General features: G+C 38.6%; 1 protein-coding gene across 2 annotated transcripts in view; it reads right to left on the bottom strand.

The window, feature by feature from the left end:
- The window catches only part of abhd18 (abhydrolase domain containing 18), a 61979-nt gene that overhangs the window by 7784 nt on the left and 35621 nt on the right, over positions 1 to 18574 (bottom strand). For both annotated transcript variants that reach the window (XM_059965112.1, XM_059965111.1), the window contains 3 exons: positions 18303 to 18404; positions 2631 to 3006; positions 605 to 767 (listed from right to left, as the gene is read on the bottom strand). In XM_059965112.1, coding sequence (XP_059821095.1) covers positions 605 to 767; positions 2631 to 3006; positions 18303 to 18404 — 641 coding nt within the window. The remainder of the gene's footprint in view (positions 1 to 604; positions 768 to 2630; positions 3007 to 18302; positions 18405 to 18574) is intronic.

The following is an 18574-nucleotide window of genomic DNA, read 5'->3' as shown; positions in this document are numbered from 1 at the left end:
TTGGGATGATGCCAGTTGTAGATATTACTATCCGGACAATCTATACCTTGTTCATTTTCCAAAGTCTTTCAATTTCCTCTTTTAATTCAGCATATTTCTAGTGATTTTCACTTACTGATTTTTGTAAAAATATTCTGTAAAAAATTATTTCTCTTTCCACTGAGGTTGCTTACTCTGCTGATTATTTTCAGCCCTTTGTTTTTAGTAATCATCAACAGTCTTATTGCAAGGCAGGCAAGACTGAGTACAACTGAATGTATCACTGAAGTATACAATCATAACATACAATAATATTGTAAACCTAATTTTTGAAAACTAATTTCAAAAACTTGGCAAATACCTCAGAGTTCTACAAGAGTAATACTCAATTTTCTTCAAATAAATTTCTCATTCACTCATGCCAACCAAACAATGACTTTAATTGTCTTTAATGCATCCATGATCTTATCTGCAGAGTAAAGTCCAAAAACTGGAATACAAATAGATAGTGATAAAAAATAGTAAAGTCAGGTGAGGGAAGGTACTCATCTCCTTCCTGAGCTAAGGTCATGCAATTGCTACAGAAAGAAACTGCAAATTAGGTCCCAAAAATTACTACTACTACCTGAAGAGGCCTTGTTTGAAGAGGTAGGCACTAATGTGACCCCCTTCCAAGTATCTGATTTCACATCCAGGCCAGATTTCATTAAGGCTCCGTACTCCAGCTCGAGGAATGTAAGCATCTTCTTTTGCTTGTACCACTATGATTAGACTAGGGTCTACAGGCACTACAATTTAAATCAAAGAACAGTTAGTTAAAGTTTCTGGAAAGAGGTACTTTCAGCTGGCAATCCAGACCCATCAAATGTTAATTGGTATAATTCTCTTAACTGAAACAATAGAATGTATTGCTCCTTGCAAAGTAATGGTAACTCCCTACTTCTACTTAAAACATTTATCTAATTTTTGCCATTAAAAGACATAAGTCTGTTTTATCAATAGTTAGTGTCCACTCTTTGATCACATGAAAATGCATTTATCTCCTCTTTAAATACCTTTAATGAGCTAGCCTCCACATACTTCTTGGGTAGAAAATCTAAGAGTTTTGCTATGCTCTGCAAGAAGAAATTACTATACATCTCATTTTTAAAAGACTGCCTCCTCATCTTTTAACTGTGTTGCTTGTTCAAAACTTTCCCACCAATGATTCACCAGGATATTACATGTTTTAATAAGATCTTTCTCCATTCTTCTAAATAACAAAGAATAGAGATTGAACTTTTTTTTAAAAAAAGCATTCATGATAGCAAACAGACCTCGTATCGCAGAAATTAGCCAAGTGACTCATTTATGGGTTTCTTCAATATCAGCATCTCTTATAAATAAAGATACTGAAGCTCTGCACAGTACTCCAGATATGGCATCACCTGCGCAATTTTAACAGTACAATATTTTTAAACTTCAACTCCCTAATAACAAATGGCATTACATACTGCACCTGCACGCTAACTTTTTGTGTTTCATACACAAGAACATCTAGATCCCTCTATACTCCACTCATTTGTAGTCTCTCTCCATTTAGATAATAACTTGTCTTTTAATCCCTGCAGCTGAAGTGTATGACCTCATGCTCCCCTACTTTTAAAGCCATTTTTCCAAATTACCACCCATTCATTCGATCTATTTCTATCTTGTTCAGTAAAATATCTAGCATCGTACCCAATGTTATTTTGTCCAGGTTTATTGCCTCATGCTTACCCTCATTAGAAAAACAGAAACTGAGAATGGAGGAGCAATAAAAGAGCATTCAGCACTTTAGCCTTGACATAGCACAAATATGGTGTTGTGAAAGATGATTATTCATGACCAATCATAATCAAATTATCTGCCCATATCCCTAACACGTCCTTGTGCCCAGAAATGTATCTGCTTCTTTCATATTCAGCAACTTTCCTCTGTAGCTCTGTGGTCTTACAGTAGATTTCACATTGAATCTCTCTAGCTCTGCCAAGTGTCAACTAGATTCCTCTCATTCTTTTACAATCCTACAATTCTACTAGGCTACAATCATAGTTGACCTAACCACTTCTCATGCAGCATTCCAAAATGTAATTGAGTTTACACTGCAAATAAAAACAGTATCAGCTAATAAATTAGATTATTCCCGTGACTTCAATGATAGTTCAAACACTAGACAACAATGTGACTAATGCTATAAATGAGAGAGACAAGGTAATAGTGACAAAGTTCAAATAGGAGTAATTAAGGTGGACCAATGACAATGGTTCAGTATTTAAATAGAAAGGTTATCAGACTTAAAAACTTGTGATTTTCCATCAAAGAATTCATTACCTGTAGAACTAACGCCAGGTAACCTCAAAGTGAGAAAAACACTTTTTGCAGGGTTAATCAGATACATATCAGCAACTGAGCTTGCATGCAGTTTTTTTTCCAATTTGGATACAGATAACAATTGTAAAATGGTAAGTGATGACTCAGCAGAGATCGGGTAACCACACGATGAATTTAACAACTAAGCTGTAAGAAAATTGTCTGCATTTCTAATTTATTAATGAAACCAAATACAATTTCAATGTATTACTCAGGTTCAGAACTTCTGACATCAACTTGAATCAAATGTTTTAAAATACCTGAGAAATTTCCCATATGTGTACATTCATCCATGACTCCTTTCATGAAAAGAATGGATTCTCGTTCTAAGGAGGTCTTCCTCTTTTCTCTCTTTGAAGGTTCATGTTTTACAGAGGATAAAAGCTTGCTAGTGTTTGTTGAAGGGCTTCTGTGACTCTGACAGCCACTGTGTGGGGTATCATGAAGCCAAAACTGTTGAGCAGAAGCATTAAAGGCAGTACTGTCTGGACTAAACTGAGTAACTGTCGCAGTTTTCAAGACTCCTCTCTTGACATTTAATTCTTGCATGTTTGTGGCAAAGTCAAAGTGTTGCCAGTTGTCCAAACTGGATGGGGAGTTCTTTACAAAATCTTGACCCATTTTGAAGGAATCCATCTACAGATTAAATAATCACTGTTTAGAAATAATTTCAGACATTTGGTGCATTCTCAAAGCAAATATTTCATCTAAGTTTTTGATCAGCTTCTCCCTGCCTTATTTGCAGTTCTAGCAGACATTGTGCAGCAATTTACAAGGCAATTCCCAGACATGTTGTTTCCTATCAATTATTTCATTCCACAAATGAGAACAGCAAACAAGCCTGGCAATTTCCTGTTCAGCACAACTCACTTATATACTACACTGAAAAATAGCACACTAAAAATAGTGGGAATCTCATTCATTTTAGATAATATAATCTCCCAAATTAAGTATATTAAATATGAATTAAATCCATTAATTAAATATAACCCCAAATTAAATATCTTCTTTACATCTTTTGAAGATTGTCATTTTGATAAATAACCTTCACTGCCAAAAAGGTGAAGCCCACTACAGGATAGATATGCAAGACCAGTGTTTCTGCTGGAAATATGTATTTTGTGCTCTTCAAATGTGATATGAATATTTTATCCCATAATTTTTTTTGCCTCTTTAAATCTAACATCACTCATGGTGAACTGTAAGGGAACAGAGAAGAAAGTTTCTAGAGGAAATAACCAGTAGTTTTTAAAGTATGTATTTACATAAGGACTTTACAATGACAATCAAACATACTTCCAGAGCATCACACACAAAATGCTGGAGGAACTCAGCAGGCCAGGCAGTATCTAAGGAAAAGAGTAAACAGTTGACATTTCAGGCCAAAGCCCTTCATCATGTCCTGATGCTGCCTGGCCTGCTGAGTTCCTCCAGCTTTTCGTGTGTATTGCTTGAATTTCTAGCACCTGCAGACTTTTTTTTGTCTTTATACTTCAGGACATCTCTTGGTGTTACAAAACCAGGGAAGTGTTTTTCAATTGAGATCATTCCAATAACAAATGTAGTGGAACTTTTGATCTTTTGAGTTTACTCTACTATTCAGTAATTCCTGACTGATCCTCTGTCTCAAATCTATCTTCTCACCCATGTCTTCTCTCCCTTGATTTCCTTAATGTCTCCAAAAAATTGCTCAAATAATTCAGTTTTGAATATATTCAGCAATTTCTCATCAATGTTCTTCTCCACTGTGTGAGGTATCATGAAGCCAAAACTGTTGAGCAGAGGCATTAAAGGCAGTACTGTCTGAACTAAACTGCGTAACTGTTGCAGTTTTCAAGACTTCTCTATTAACGTTTAATTCTTGCACGTTTGTGGCAAAGTCAAAGTCAAAGGTGACATATTGAACGGCAGAGCAGGCTCAATGCTCAATGAACTATTCCTATTCTGAGATAGATTTAAAAAAAAATCAATCCTAAGGGAACAGATACTTAAAATGAGTCCAAGCACTATAGTTACATTCCCCTGTCTGAGAAAATAGCTTTTTACCTACCCTGTTAAGCTATCAAAGAGTTCACCTTTTCTCCTAAGTATAAATCTGCTGAATCCAAGCTGCATTGACATCTTAAACATAGAGAGTAAAATTGCAGATAGCAATCCACATAAAATTCCAGCAAGAATTCCTTATTTTTGTACTTTATCCCTTCACAATTAAAGCCAATATATGAAGTGATAAGCCAATTACAGTTAATGGGGCCAGTGGATAATCAAGGTCACTGCATATTTGGGACAAAAACAAATCAAGAAAATAGCTGGGATTCCCTTTGTTTATTTGGGACACTATGCTGCTTAATTGGGGCAGGAGACTGTTAACAAACATTTTCTAAGTAGCGTCAATTGTGTGTACGTCATGTGGTCCTTAGACAGTACACTGTGCTTAGAGGGAACAGTTTTTAAATAGTGTCACTTGTGTGTTTGTGTTCAAAACCCAGTGAATTTTGTTAATGATAGTTGGTGAGTAATAAACAGTAGGACAAGTCAGAACTGTACTGCTCATTGCAGATTCAAACATTCAGGCTTGGAGATGCCAGAAGTGGCCGAGAGTGAAAATGAAATGATTTCACTAATTCAACAGCTAGGAACTATGAAGAATTTGAAGGTACTGATAATCATCTTGAATGTTAAATGAAAAATAAGATTTGGAGGATGCAGTCATCGAAAGCACTGTTTGCAGGCAGTTCACTACCTACACTGGGTGTCTGTGCTGATATTGTTCATTTACAGTCAATCGAAAGTTAGTGTTGCTTCGTCAATTAGGAACTAATGCAGTTTTATAGTACTGTATTGCTTAGGTACCTCTCCAAGTCCAACCCCTACGTACATCCTGAGAGGTGGAAACGGGCAAGATTGGCCAACAGGACTCTGGTGAAACTGTATAGGCCAATCCCCTGGACAGTAGATACAATGGATTACAGAAACATTGATGAACTCCAACCATACCATCAACTTTGTAAAAAGAGGCTCATCATTGAGTGAGCACATGACACACTGCAGAGATAGTCATCAGGATCCTGCATAGCTGACACCTCTTTTGTTACCAATGTCCATGACTACCTTTGGTATTGGAATGTGAGAACCATGTACCAGGTAGGAAAATCCATCATCATAGCAAATGTGATGAAAAGATACAAACAGTCAATTGTTGGACTGAGTGAGACAAGATGGACATCATCTGGAGAGACTCGACTGAGAAACAGGATAAGTATCATATACTCAGGCCATCAGAGTAATGATGCACCACATAGAGGGTGTAGCCTTCATGATGACACCAGAAGCACACAGAGCCATCAGTTTCAGAATCATCACTGCTAGCTTTAAAACCAAGTACAGGAAGATAACAATGTTAAGCACCAACAAATGCACTAATGAAACAGACAAAGACGAGTTCTACAAAGCACTAAACGGAGTAATCAGCAGAGGGAAGGAAAAAGACCTGACCATTGACATGGAACATTTTAATACCAAAATAGGCAAGGTTACTGGTTGAACAGGTGAGGGGAAAACACAGTCTCAGAGAAATGACCAAGAATGTGCTAACTTTGAGCTGGTTATTGGAGTAAGCTTATTCCCACACAAGGAAACATGGATAGCACCAACCAAGGTAACAGAGAACCAGATTGACCTAGCATGTATCTCAAAGAATTTTTGAAGAATACTCCATGATACAAGAGTAAAACATGGTGCAGATGCAGGATCAGACAGATGAAGCTAAAAAGAAGCAACGTACCACCCATTCAGCGACTGAAAGACAAACAAACAGCTCATAGATTTTCCCTCACACTTTCCAACTGGTTCCAGGCACTTGAGGACTTGATATCAAAGATGAATGGACTGCTGTCAAAGAGGCAAAAAATGAAACTTGAGGAAGGGCTAGGAAAAAGGACATTTAAGCACAAGGAGTGGATTACACCAGGAACAATAGAAACAATCAACAGGAGGAGAACACTGATAGAAAAATGCAGTGGAAGCAGAATCAGGAACAAGGAAGCAGAGACACAGAGAGAATATGACAGAGTGTACAAAGGTGCAAGGAGAAACATCAAGAGGGACAGAAGACAGTACATCAAAACCCTTGCATCCCAAGCAGAAACCTCAGCAAATGGAAATATGAAAGAATTATATGATACTACCAAGAAACCAGCTCACAAATTCAACCAGATCAACACCCAGCTGAAGGATAAAGATGGAAACATCCTAACTAAGGAAGACGAATAGTTCCAATGTTGGGCACAGTACTTCAATGAGCTTCTGAACAGACCACCTATTGCAGAATCTCCTTTTAGACGCACAATCAGACTTGGACATCAACTGTGCCAATCTATCTAAGAAAGAAATCATACAGGCAATCAAGAGGCTAAAGTCAGGAAAAGCAACAGGCCCAGACAATGTACCACCAAAGGCATTGAAGGCAGACTCTAAACTTTGTTCTGCAACATCTGGGACATTGGTCCGGACTGTGTGGAAAACATCATGCACAGTGCCAGTACCTAAGAAGGGCCGACCAAGTCTGGAATGACTACTGTCCAGTGGCCCTGACCCTATGCATCATGAAGACTGGCTCACCTCCAACCCCAGGTCAGATCAGCCCTTGATCCCCTGCAGTTTGCCCACAAAGAGCACATGGGAGTCGACAATGTTGTCATCTACCTGCTGAACAGAGCCTACTCCCATTTGGATAAGCAGGGCAGCACTGCGAAGATTATTTTTTATGATTTCTCAAGTGTGTTCAATACCATACAGCCCACATTGCTGGGGGGAAAAGCTCTGCTCATCTCAGGTTGGCATTTCTGTTGTATACTGGATAATGGACTACCTGACTGGCAGACCACAGTTTGTGCATCTTCAGAGCTGTTTGTCAGACATGGCTATAAGCAGAACTGGGGCCCCACAGAGGACTATATAGACCCCCTTCCTGTTTACCCTGTATACCTCGGACTTTAGATACAACACTAAGCCATGTCATCAGCAGAAATTCTCTGAGCAGCAATTGTTGGGTATATAAAGGGAGGATGAATACAGGACCCTGGTGATGGACTTTAGGAAGACTAAGTCTTAGCTGTTAATATTGATGATAAGGACATGGATGTGGTGAGGACCTAAAAGTACCCGGGGGTGCACCTGGACAACAGACATGAGTGGAGCACCAACACAGAGACCATGTACAAGAAGGGTCAGAATTGCCTCTACTTCCTGAGGAGACTGAGGTCCTTTGTGGAGTATGCAGGCCTCTCCTTCACGTCATACCAGTCTGTGGTTGCCAGTACAATCTTCCATGTGGTGGTGTGCTGAGGCAATGGCTTTAACATGGATGATGCCAACAGGGTCAATAAACTGATTAGAAAGGCTGGCTCTGTTATAGGAGGCTGTGGTAGAATAAAGAACCCTTTGGAAAATCTTGGTAATTCTCGACAATGTTTCTCTCTCTCTCTTCATACCACCTTGGCTGAACAGAGGAGCACTTTTACTAATAGACTGAGACAACTGCACTACTCCAAAGAGTGCTATATGAGGTCAATCTTACCCTCGGCCGTTAGGCTTTATAATGAGTCAATCTATAATCGGGAAAGCGATGACCCCTTCCTGTTGGACTGTTTGAGGTAACTTTTTTTAAAATTCTTTCTTACTTCTCATCTAATATTTGTATATCTCTGTGCTTATAATGCTACTGTAACAGTGTAATTACGTTTGGAATCAATAAAGTATCTCTGTCTATTTTTATGAAACCGACTAATTGGGGCAGCCACTTAATTGGGCCAAAATGCCCTGGTCCCAATGTATCCCATTAACCAGAATCTACTGTACTATAACTGTATTTCATGTGCATGGACACTGTTTAATATTAAAAACTTGTTAGTATATCACCATGAATAAAATACATTTCTGTTCTTCCTATTAAATGAATTACTTCACATTTTCTAACATCTTCTCTTCCACCATTTTATTCAGTCAATCCCACTGTTTTCACTGTTGATTATTTGTCAGTTTACTTTCTCACCTAGCTTTCTATCATCAACTAACTTGAACATAATGAGAGCTTAACTTTGTTTTCATTTTCTGTTCAACTCAATTTTTAAACCTTTATTAGCATTCTGCAAAATCATGTACTTTTGGTATTAAAAAAATCTTTAGTAAAGAAATACATTTGCATGTGATCTCTATAGAGAGTAATTTGAAATGGGGGATTTGGGAGGCAACGCGTCCGATCCATTTTGCTTGTTTCTTGTGTGGATTTGGGGGTTGATGTGCCTGTTCTGCTCCTGTTCATTTTTTTTTTGCAGGGAGGTGGGAATTTAAGATCGTACTACCTTTCTTTTCTTTTCCTTTATTGGTTTCATGGCTACCCGGAGAATTTCAGAGTGGTATTCTTTGAAAATAAATGAACCTTTGAATCTTATCATTTATTATATTAAAATATTATTGTTTAAGTGAAAATGCATATTGTTAAAATTGACCTCTATCTATAAGTTTACCACAGTATACAACAGACAAATGGGATTCAATCTTTGTGCACATTTGAATGGCACTTACTGTCATCAAGCCTAGCAACCCAAATCCAACTTATTCATTGTGATATCTACCCTCTGCTTTAAAGAACCTGTTGTTAATTGGCAGATTTGAACCTGGGAATAAGCACACAAATCAAGTTGGATTATTTCCAAACTTAAAAGATTCAGAGTCAAAACTATAATATAGCATTGCATGATTTATGAATTCAGATATGCTATTAACTAAGTTACACTCAAACATTCTTAAACAGATCTGAATTACTGTTTACAGATTTTCAGCATCCTTATAACAAGTATAATGTGGCTAGTGGAGAGGGTTTACAATGGCTTGAAAGGTGGGCAATATTATACCTGCATTAAATTTTTTAAAAACTACATAGATCGTGAAGTGTATGGGTCATCCTTAAGTAATAAAAATGCTATGATAAGTGCAAGTTTACTTAGTTTTCAAAATCTGTTGTACTTCCCTTTGTATTTAATTTTGTTTATGTTGTATATTTGGCCTTAACTAGTAGAAGACAACCCATACAATGTGATTTGCATATTGCAGCACAGTAAAATTATGTTAGCTAAAGCACACAACAGCTGTTCATTGCAAATTTAAAATTTTGGTGCTCAGATTTCCTATGAAAATATAGTCTGCAGTACATTTAGAAACAATTGAAAATAGTTTTGACACAATAATTCTGTGCTTCTACTATCATTGGTAGTGTAGTCTTGTACACAAAGCAGATCTGGTGCAAATCAAAAGAGGATTCAGAACTGAACGTTCTTGGATACAGAGTGTTCAGGAAAGAAATAGAAGGAATAGTTTGGGCTGGGAAGCAGCAGCAATATTCATTAAGCAGAGTGTTGCATTGTTGGAAAGACAGAATGATCAAAGAGAGTTTGTGTGATTTAATATGGTTTACGTTTTGAAACAATATAGATACCCTTATTCAATCGGCAAACACCCAGAATGAAGGATACAGAACAGCACATTTCTAAAGTAATTACATAGAAGTGCAAAAATGAGAGAAATGGGAGAAACATAGTTCAAATATGTACATAAAAGTGTACATGACAGAAACAAAGAAGAATATTCAGGAGAACTCTATTATAATATCTGTACTCTAGTAACAGAGGTAGTATCACCAGACAAATGGACAAAGCTGTAATCTGAGTATCACAAGCTTTAGAGTCTCTACAGAAAAGATCAACAAGTAAGCTGGAGTACAGCTAATTAATCCACTTTAGTTGGTTGAGACCAGACAAGGTTAAGATAACTGGAGAGTCAGAGATTAAAATCATAATCTGGTTTACTGTGATTGACATAAATCGTAAAATTTGTTGTTTTACGGCAACAATACAGTACAAGCATAGAGCGGGGGTTTTCAGGCTCCTGTACTCCCTCCCCCACGGAAATATTGATAGGAAGGCACGTCCTCAATGATAGAGACCATCTTTTTGAGGGAACACCTTTTGAATATGTCCTCAAAGGTTTGGAGGCTTAAGTCCATGATGGAGCTGCCCGAGTCTACAACCCTCTAAAGCCTCTTATGATTCTCTCTCCATGGTACAGTACTGAGCAGGTGAGAAGAGCTCTAGGGAAACTCAGACATGGCAAAGCATTGGGACTGGATGGTGTGTGAACTGCGAGGTCCTGAAGGAGTGTGCTGAGCAGCTGTGTGGCATCCTCCTGCGCATTTTTAATGAGTCTCAGCCTAGACAGGGTCCCGACTCTGTGGAAAACATCATGTTTGGTCCCAGTACCCAAGAAGAGCCAACCGAAAGTCTTGAATGACTACAGTCCAGTGGTCTTGACCTCACACATCATGAGGACCCTAGCCAGGCTGGTCCTGGCTCACCTCCAATCCATGGTCAGATCAGCCCTCGATGCCCTGCAGTTTGCCTACAGTGGAGTCGATGATGCTGCCATCTGCCTGCTGAGCAGAGCCTACTCCCATTTGGATAGGCAGGACAGCACTGTGAGTATCAAGTATTTTTTGATTTCTCAAGTGCCTTCAATACCATACAATCCTCATGGTTGGGGGAAAAATTCTCGTTCAATGCAGGTTGACACTTCCGTTGTTTCCTGGATAATGGACTACCTGACTGGCTGATCACAGTTTGTGCGGCTTCAGAGCTGTGTGTCAGACATGGCTATATGCAGCACTGGGGCCCCCACAGGGACTGTATTGGCTCCCTTCCCGTTTACCCTGTGTACCTCAGATTTTATATCTAACACTGAGTCATGTCACCTGCAGAAATTCTCTGATGATTCAGCAGTAGTTGGGTGTATAAGTGGGACGATGAATACAGGACCTTGGTAGAAAACTTTGTCAAATGGTGCAAGCTGAAATCATCTGCAGCTCAACGTCAGTACGACAAAGGAGATAGTGATGGACTTTAGGAAGACTAAGCCTGCACTGCTCCCTATTATCATTGATAGTGAAGACATGGATGTTGTGAGGACCAACAAGTACCTGGGGATGCATCTGAATGACAGACTTGAATGGAGTACCAACACAGACGCCATGTACATGAAGGGCCAGAGTTGCCTCCACTTCCTGGCAAATCTGGACAATGTTTTTCACCCTCTACATGCCACCATGGCTAAACAGAGGAGTACTTTTAGTAATAGACTAAGTCAACTGCAGTGCTCCAAAGAGTGCAATTATGTGACACCCCCCCCCCCCCGTTAGACTGTTTGAGGCAATTTATTTTTTTTATTCTTTCTTACTACACTTCTAATATTTGTATATCTGTGCACTTGTAATGCTACTGTGACAATGTGATTTCCTTTGGGATCAATGAAGTGTCTATCTACCTTTAGAAATTTACTAGTGTTTTCGGTGGCATAACTAATCTTCTGTAACTCCTATTGAAGTACAACTGTTGGCATGCCTTTGCCGTGATTCCATCAATATGGTGGGCCCAGTAAAGATCCTTTAATATGTTGACACCCAGGAACTGAAACTGCTCACCCTTTCCACTATTAACCCCTCAATGAGGATTGGTGTGTATTCTCCCAACTTCTGCTTCCTTAAGTCTACAATCAATTCTTTGTTCTCGTGCAAAGTTGTTATTATGACACCATTAGACCAGCTGATCTATTTCACTTCTGTATGTCTCCTCATTGCTTTTTGAGCTGTATCTAACCAGAAAGTCAAAGTAAGTGTAGAGAGAGCAGAGCAGTGGGCTAAGGAGGCATCCTTGAGATGTTATCACCAATCAGTACTAACTGTAGTCTCCCGAGGACGAAGTCAAGAACTCAGTTGCAGAGGGAAGTACAGAGGTCCAAGTTTCAAAGCTTGTTCATACTGCGGATTGATGGTGGTGAATGCTGAACTGTAATTCAGAAACAGCAGCCTGATGTAGGTATTGCTGCTGTCCGGGTGGCCCAAAGCCCAGTGGAAAACAGTGTGACTGTAGGCAATTGGAAAATAGATAGGCTTTCTAGAAACATGCAAACAACAAAACAAGAGCTCTCTGTATGATGAGAGACGTCAAAAGTAAGAGGAAACAAAAAGAAGGGGCAACGAAAGAAGGAAATAAGGGCAAAGGGCAAGAATAAGAGTAGCCTGGCAACTAATGCTGAAGATAACATGAGCTTGGGGCTGTTTAGGGACCAATACAGAAACCTACATATGGTACTACAGAGTAATAGCGGAGGAACATGAGTACTCTGCATGTTTATTAACATGGAAGAAATACCATAATAGGAAAAAAAGAGGCTTTGAGATTATGGTTAGGCTAAAATAAGAGATATAACAATGTATATTTAGGTATGTTAGGTAGTCCTGGCTAGTTTTCAAACACTGGTATCCCATATTAAGACAATATGAAAAAGGTCACCTGAAACTTGACTCTATTGATTAAATGCAGCACATTATCCAAAAACACTGAAGTACTCTTGCAGAATTGTGTGGCTAAGTACAGCTCCAACACAATATACAAGTTTGCCGTTGACACCACTGTTGTGGATTGTATCAAAGGGGGTGATGAATCAGCATACAGGAGGGACACTGAAAATTTGGCTGAGTGGTGTAATAACAATAACCTCTCACTCAATGTCAATAAGACCAATGAACTGATTGTGGACTGCAAAACAGGAAAATCAGAGATCCATGAGCCAGTAATCATTGGAGAATCAGAGGTGGAGGGGGTCATTATCAAATTCATTATCTCAGCAGACCTGTCCTGGACCCATCATACAAACATAACTGCAAAGAAAGCGTGACAGCACTTCTACTTCTTCAAGAGTCTGCAGAGATTCAGCGTGTCATCAAAAACCTTGGCAAATTTCTATAGATGTGTGGTGGAAAGTGTGCTAACTGGCTGTGTTACTGCCTGGAACGGGAACCCCATTGCCTTTGAGCAGAAAATCCTACAATAGCTAGTGCGTTCAGCCTAGTACATTATGGGTAAAACCCTCCCAACTATTAAGCACAGCTACATGAAACGTTGCCATAGAAAAGCAGCATACATCATCAAAGATCCTCACCACCCAGGCCAGTCTCTTTTTTCGCTGCTGCCATCAAGTAGAAGGTACAAGTACCTCGGCTCTCATACAACCAGGTTCAAAAACAATTACTACCTCACAACAACCAGGCTCTTGAACAAAAGAAGATAACTACACTCATTTAAGAACTCTTTTATCTTGTTATTTCATGCTCATTATTTATTGCTATTTATTTATTATCTGCATTTGCACAGATTGTTTACACTTTACAGATTCTGTTTACAGTTACAGTTCTATAGACCGGCTAAGTATGCTCACAAAAAAAAATCTCAGCATTGTATGTGGTGACATGTGCAGTTGAAGTCAGAAGATAACATACACCTTAGCCAAATACACTTAAACTCAGTTTTTCACAATCCCTGGCATTTAATCCTAGAAAACATTCCCTGTCTTTGGTCAGTTAGGATCACTACTTTATTTTAAGAATGTGAAATGTCAGAATAATAGTACAGAGAATGATTTATTTCAGCTTTTATTTCTTTCATCACTTTCCCAATGGGTCAGAAGTTTACATACACTTTGTTAGTATTTGGAAGCATTGCCTTTAAATTGTTTAACTTGGGTCAAACGTTTTGGGTATCCTTCCACAAGCTTCTCACAGTAAGTTGCTGGAATTTTGTTCCATTCCTCCAGACAGAACTGGTGTAACTGAGTCAGGTTTGTAGGCCTCTTTGCTCGCACACACTTTTACAGCTCTACCCACAAATTTTCTATCCGATTGAGGTCAGAAAATGATGTCAAGTTTGGTTCATCCTTGGGAGCAATTTACCATGTTCATCTGTACAAACGATAGTACGCAAGTATAAACAATTTAAAGGCAATGCTACCAAATACTAATAAAGTGCATATAAACTTCTGACCCACTGGGAAAGTGATGAAATAAAAGCTGAAATAAATCATTCTCCATACTATTATTCTGACATTTCACATTCTTAAAATAAAGTAGTGATCCTAACTGACCTAAGACAGGGAATGTTTTCTAGGATTAAATGTCGGGAACTGTGAAAAACTGAGTTTAAATGTATTTGGCTAAGGCGTATGTAAACTTCTGACTTCAATTGTATGTACTCTGATAATAAATTTTACTTTAAACTTTGAATTTTTACTAGGTGCTATTCTGAGCTAAGCCTGAGTTAAACAGACAGGTTCTTTTGTTAACCTATAATATTATATAACCATATAACAATCACAGCACGGAAACAGGCCATCTTGGCCCTCCGTGCCGAACCCTTAATCTCATCTAGTCCCACCTACCCGCACTCAGCCCATAACCCTCCACTCCTTTCCTGTCCATATACCTATCCAATTTTATCTTAAATGACACAACTGAACTGGCCTCTACTACTTCTACAGGAAGCTCATTCCACACAGCTATCACTCTTTGAGTAAAGAAATACCCCCTCGTGTTTCCCTTAAACTTCTGCCCCCTAACTCTCAAATCATGTCCTCTAGTTTGAATCTCCCCTACTCTCAATGGAAACAGCCTGTTCATGTCAACTCTATCTATCCCTCTCAAAATTTTAAATACCTCGATCAAATCCCCCCTCAACCTTCTACGCTCCAATGAATAGAGACCTAACTTGTTCAACCTTTCTCTGTAACTTAATTGCTGAAACCCAGGTAACATCCTAGTAAATCGTCTCTCCACTCTCTCTAATTTATTGATATCTTTCCTATAATTCGGTATTAATGACATTTTCTCTCTCTACAGATGCTGAATATTTCCAGGATTTTATTTTTAAACTTTTAGCAATCATGGCACTTTGCATTTCACAGTTCCAGTATTTTTTTCTGCTATTTTCATTTATATTAAATTTACACTTTCTGCAAACAGATCAGATACAATAACAAGCCTTCATCATCACATTTCTGAGCTAGCATCATCACCACTTGTGTCATTCACTCTCTCTTGGTCTCCATCCTATCACAGTTACTATCTTTGCTCTCTCCACTCTTCCCTTTTCTGCAAGTTAAAGTATGGTTCATTTCTAACTTTTCCTACATCAGAAGAAAAATAATCAATCTAACCTGTGAACACTTCTCTCCAGCTACGCTGGGAGATCTAGCCATTTCTCTTTTTACCTCAGATTTCTAGCATGTGATTTTTTTTTGTTTGACAATTATTACAGAGTTATATAAACAGAAACAAACTTGTTATTTTGGAGTTGTTTGAGCTTTTTGACAAACTGTATGAAAAGCCACAACATGCAAAGCAGAATCATCTTAAATTATTCCAAGCACCATGCATTCATTAGAAGTCAGTTCAGTACTCAAACAGTAGACCAATATTAATCAATGTTAAACAATAATTTATCTATGCATTATTTTTCCATTATCAAAAGATATTTTTTCCTTGATGGTGTGAGTTAAGCTTTTAAATGGGATTAGAAAGAATAATTTGCTTCCTGGAAACTATTTACACCTAGTTTCACATTAAACCTCTTGAGGTTTTCAGCTAATATACGTTGTGCTACCTTCTGGTCTTTCTTCCATGGCCAACCCGAATGCCCTAACTGGGTAGCGATGGAGCTGAGCTCCACTAAAGAATTATCTATCTCTGCACTTCTTGGCTCTGCACTCTCTAGTAGTCTGCCCAGATCAATAGCTAATCCTCTTGTTAGACACACTTTGCGTATATGGGCTCAGATCAGGAAATGCTATGGTTTCCAGGAGTTTTCGGTTTCCAGCCCTATTGCTCATAATCACCTTTTTTTACCTACTACATACGATTCAGCATTCCAGGTTTGGTATAGGAAGGGCATTAGACATTTTGAAGATCTTTTCATTGATAATCGCTTCGCTTCTTTTCAGCAGCTCTCTGTTAAGTTCAATCTGCCCAATGCTCATTTTTTCAGATATCTCCAAATCCGACACTTTATTGCTCCTTTAATTCCTAACTTTCCTGAAATGCCTGCGAAAAATGCTATGGACCTATTTCTTTCCATGAATCCACTAGGTAAAGGCTTAGTATCAATCATCCAAGATAAACTAGCAGCCTTACGACGGGCCCCCATGGATAAAATCAAAATGGCCTGGGAGCAGGATTTAAATATCTCCTTATCTGAGGAGAGCTGGGATTCAGTTCTCAAATCGGTTAACTCAACCTCTCTTTGTGCTCGCCACTGCCTTTTACAGTTTAAGATTGTTCATAGAGCCCATTTGTCTAAATCTAAACTATCTCGGTTCTACCCTAGCGTTAGTCCGCACTGTGATAAATGCAAGAGGGGCGTGGCCTCTCTCATCCATATGTACTGGTTCTGTCCTAGCTTGGAGAAATTCTGGAAAGACGTCTTCACTACGTTATCGTGTATTCTGAATCAGCACCTAGAACCAAACCCCTTTAATTGCTCTGTTCGGTTTTTGGGGTGAGACAGATTTATGTCTGGGTCCGACCGAATATTATCCTTTGCCTCTCTCCTGGCTAGACGCTTGATCCTCCTCAGATGGAGAGATGTTGCCCCGCCCACTCATGCTCAATGGCTTAACGACATCATGGCCTGTTTGGACCTCGAAAAAATTCATTATTCAGTTCTCAATTCGGATCTAAAGTTCCATAAGGTCTGGGGACCTTTTATCGAGTACTTTCATAACCTTCCTCTTGACTAGGGTTTTTTTTTTCTTTTTGGTCCCTTGCTTTCAGCTCCTTTTTTTTTCTGGTAGAAGGCATTATTACCCTCTGTTGCTGAGTGTATTCACAGTCTGGGAGTTTGGCTGTCCTGACTTATACTCTCTATATTGTGTTGTGGTTGGTCTGGAGTTGCTGTTGTTTTTTTCTTGTGTTGTGGGGCTTGGGGAGGACACTAAGCTTACTTGTCTTTAATTCAGGTGCTTTTTTTTGCTAAATTCTCTTCCTTTGTAGCATATTGTTATTGTATGCTTAATTTTGCACTGTTTTAATGTTCCTCATTGGGATTTGGGGTTTTTAATTTGTAAAATGTTTTGAAAAACTAATTTAAAAAAAAACCTCGAGGTTTTACTGATATTTCTGCTGGCTTAATTGTACCTTTAAGTATTGCTGGCAAAGTAAATAATTAAAGCTTGCACAGTATTTGCTGGAAACATCAGATTAATGGGGACCTTGGTCCTCGAAGTCATTACCAGTTTTATTCCTCCTCTGAAGAAGTCCCTCTGAATAACTTGCTTCCCCTTTGGGTCTAAATTTTGAGTTGACTGATGAGGCCGATGAAGAAATTGCAGATGAGCAAAAGGACCCTGATAGAGTGATAAAAGTCTGTGAACATAGTATACTTCTGGTGCAGGTAATCAAGGTTCTACATACTATTCCAAATGCTTCTCCTCTGCTCTGAGTGGTCATGGGTCAGCAACTCTCAGGAGTTGGTTGATGATATGATATGTATTTTTCTAGAGGTTTGGCCACATCACTGGAGTTTCTCCTCCATCTGCCTGGTAATCTTCTCCCAAGACAGAACTTGGAATAAAATGTATGCTTTGAAAGTCTGATACAACAATAAATGCCCATAATCAAGGATTATTTCAGGATGCCAGTGCTCATTTAATATGGTGGTAGTTACCAGACAAAAGTAGAGAGGAAAGAATCAAGGAAAGATCTGTCTTTCTTACAGATCTGTCCTATAGGTACCACAGGAACATAGTCAGTTCTTAAACTGTCCTCTGAAACAACAGTACCATCCACTTTATTCTGGGAAAATTAAGGATGGCTGCTGGCTTCATTTTCCCTGTGATGTTACACAAGAAATAGAAGCAGGAATAGGACATTTGGCTCTTCCTAAAGGTCATGGCCCAGCTTCTAACTCAGCACTATTTTCCTCCTCAACACTATACAAGAACAATGATTACCTTCAGTGTTGTGACATACAGCACTTTAGAAATTAAAATAAACTTACTCCACAGTATTCTAGTAAGCTAATAATTTCTTCCTCATAAACTGTTTCAGTGGCATATTGTTTCTCCAGTTCTCTCCAGTTCACTGCTTTGCTCAGCACACCCTGCAAATAGAAACACAATAATAAAACATTAAACGTCCAAATCTTAAAGCCAAGGATTCAGCACATTTTTGTATTACAAAACAGAATTTTCTACTGTTTAATGAACACACAACTGTCTAACTTATTAAATGCATTATTTTTAATAGTGAGCATTTTGTTATCAAATGGAA

Source organism: Hypanus sabinus, chromosome 3, assembly GCF_030144855.1.
Source record: "Hypanus sabinus isolate sHypSab1 chromosome 3, sHypSab1.hap1, whole genome shotgun sequence".
NCBI classification, from domain to species: Eukaryota; Metazoa; Chordata; class Chondrichthyes; order Myliobatiformes; family Dasyatidae; genus Hypanus; species Hypanus sabinus.
Note: the sequence above shows the minus strand (reverse complement) of the source record. Positions and strands in the feature narration are given on the sequence as shown.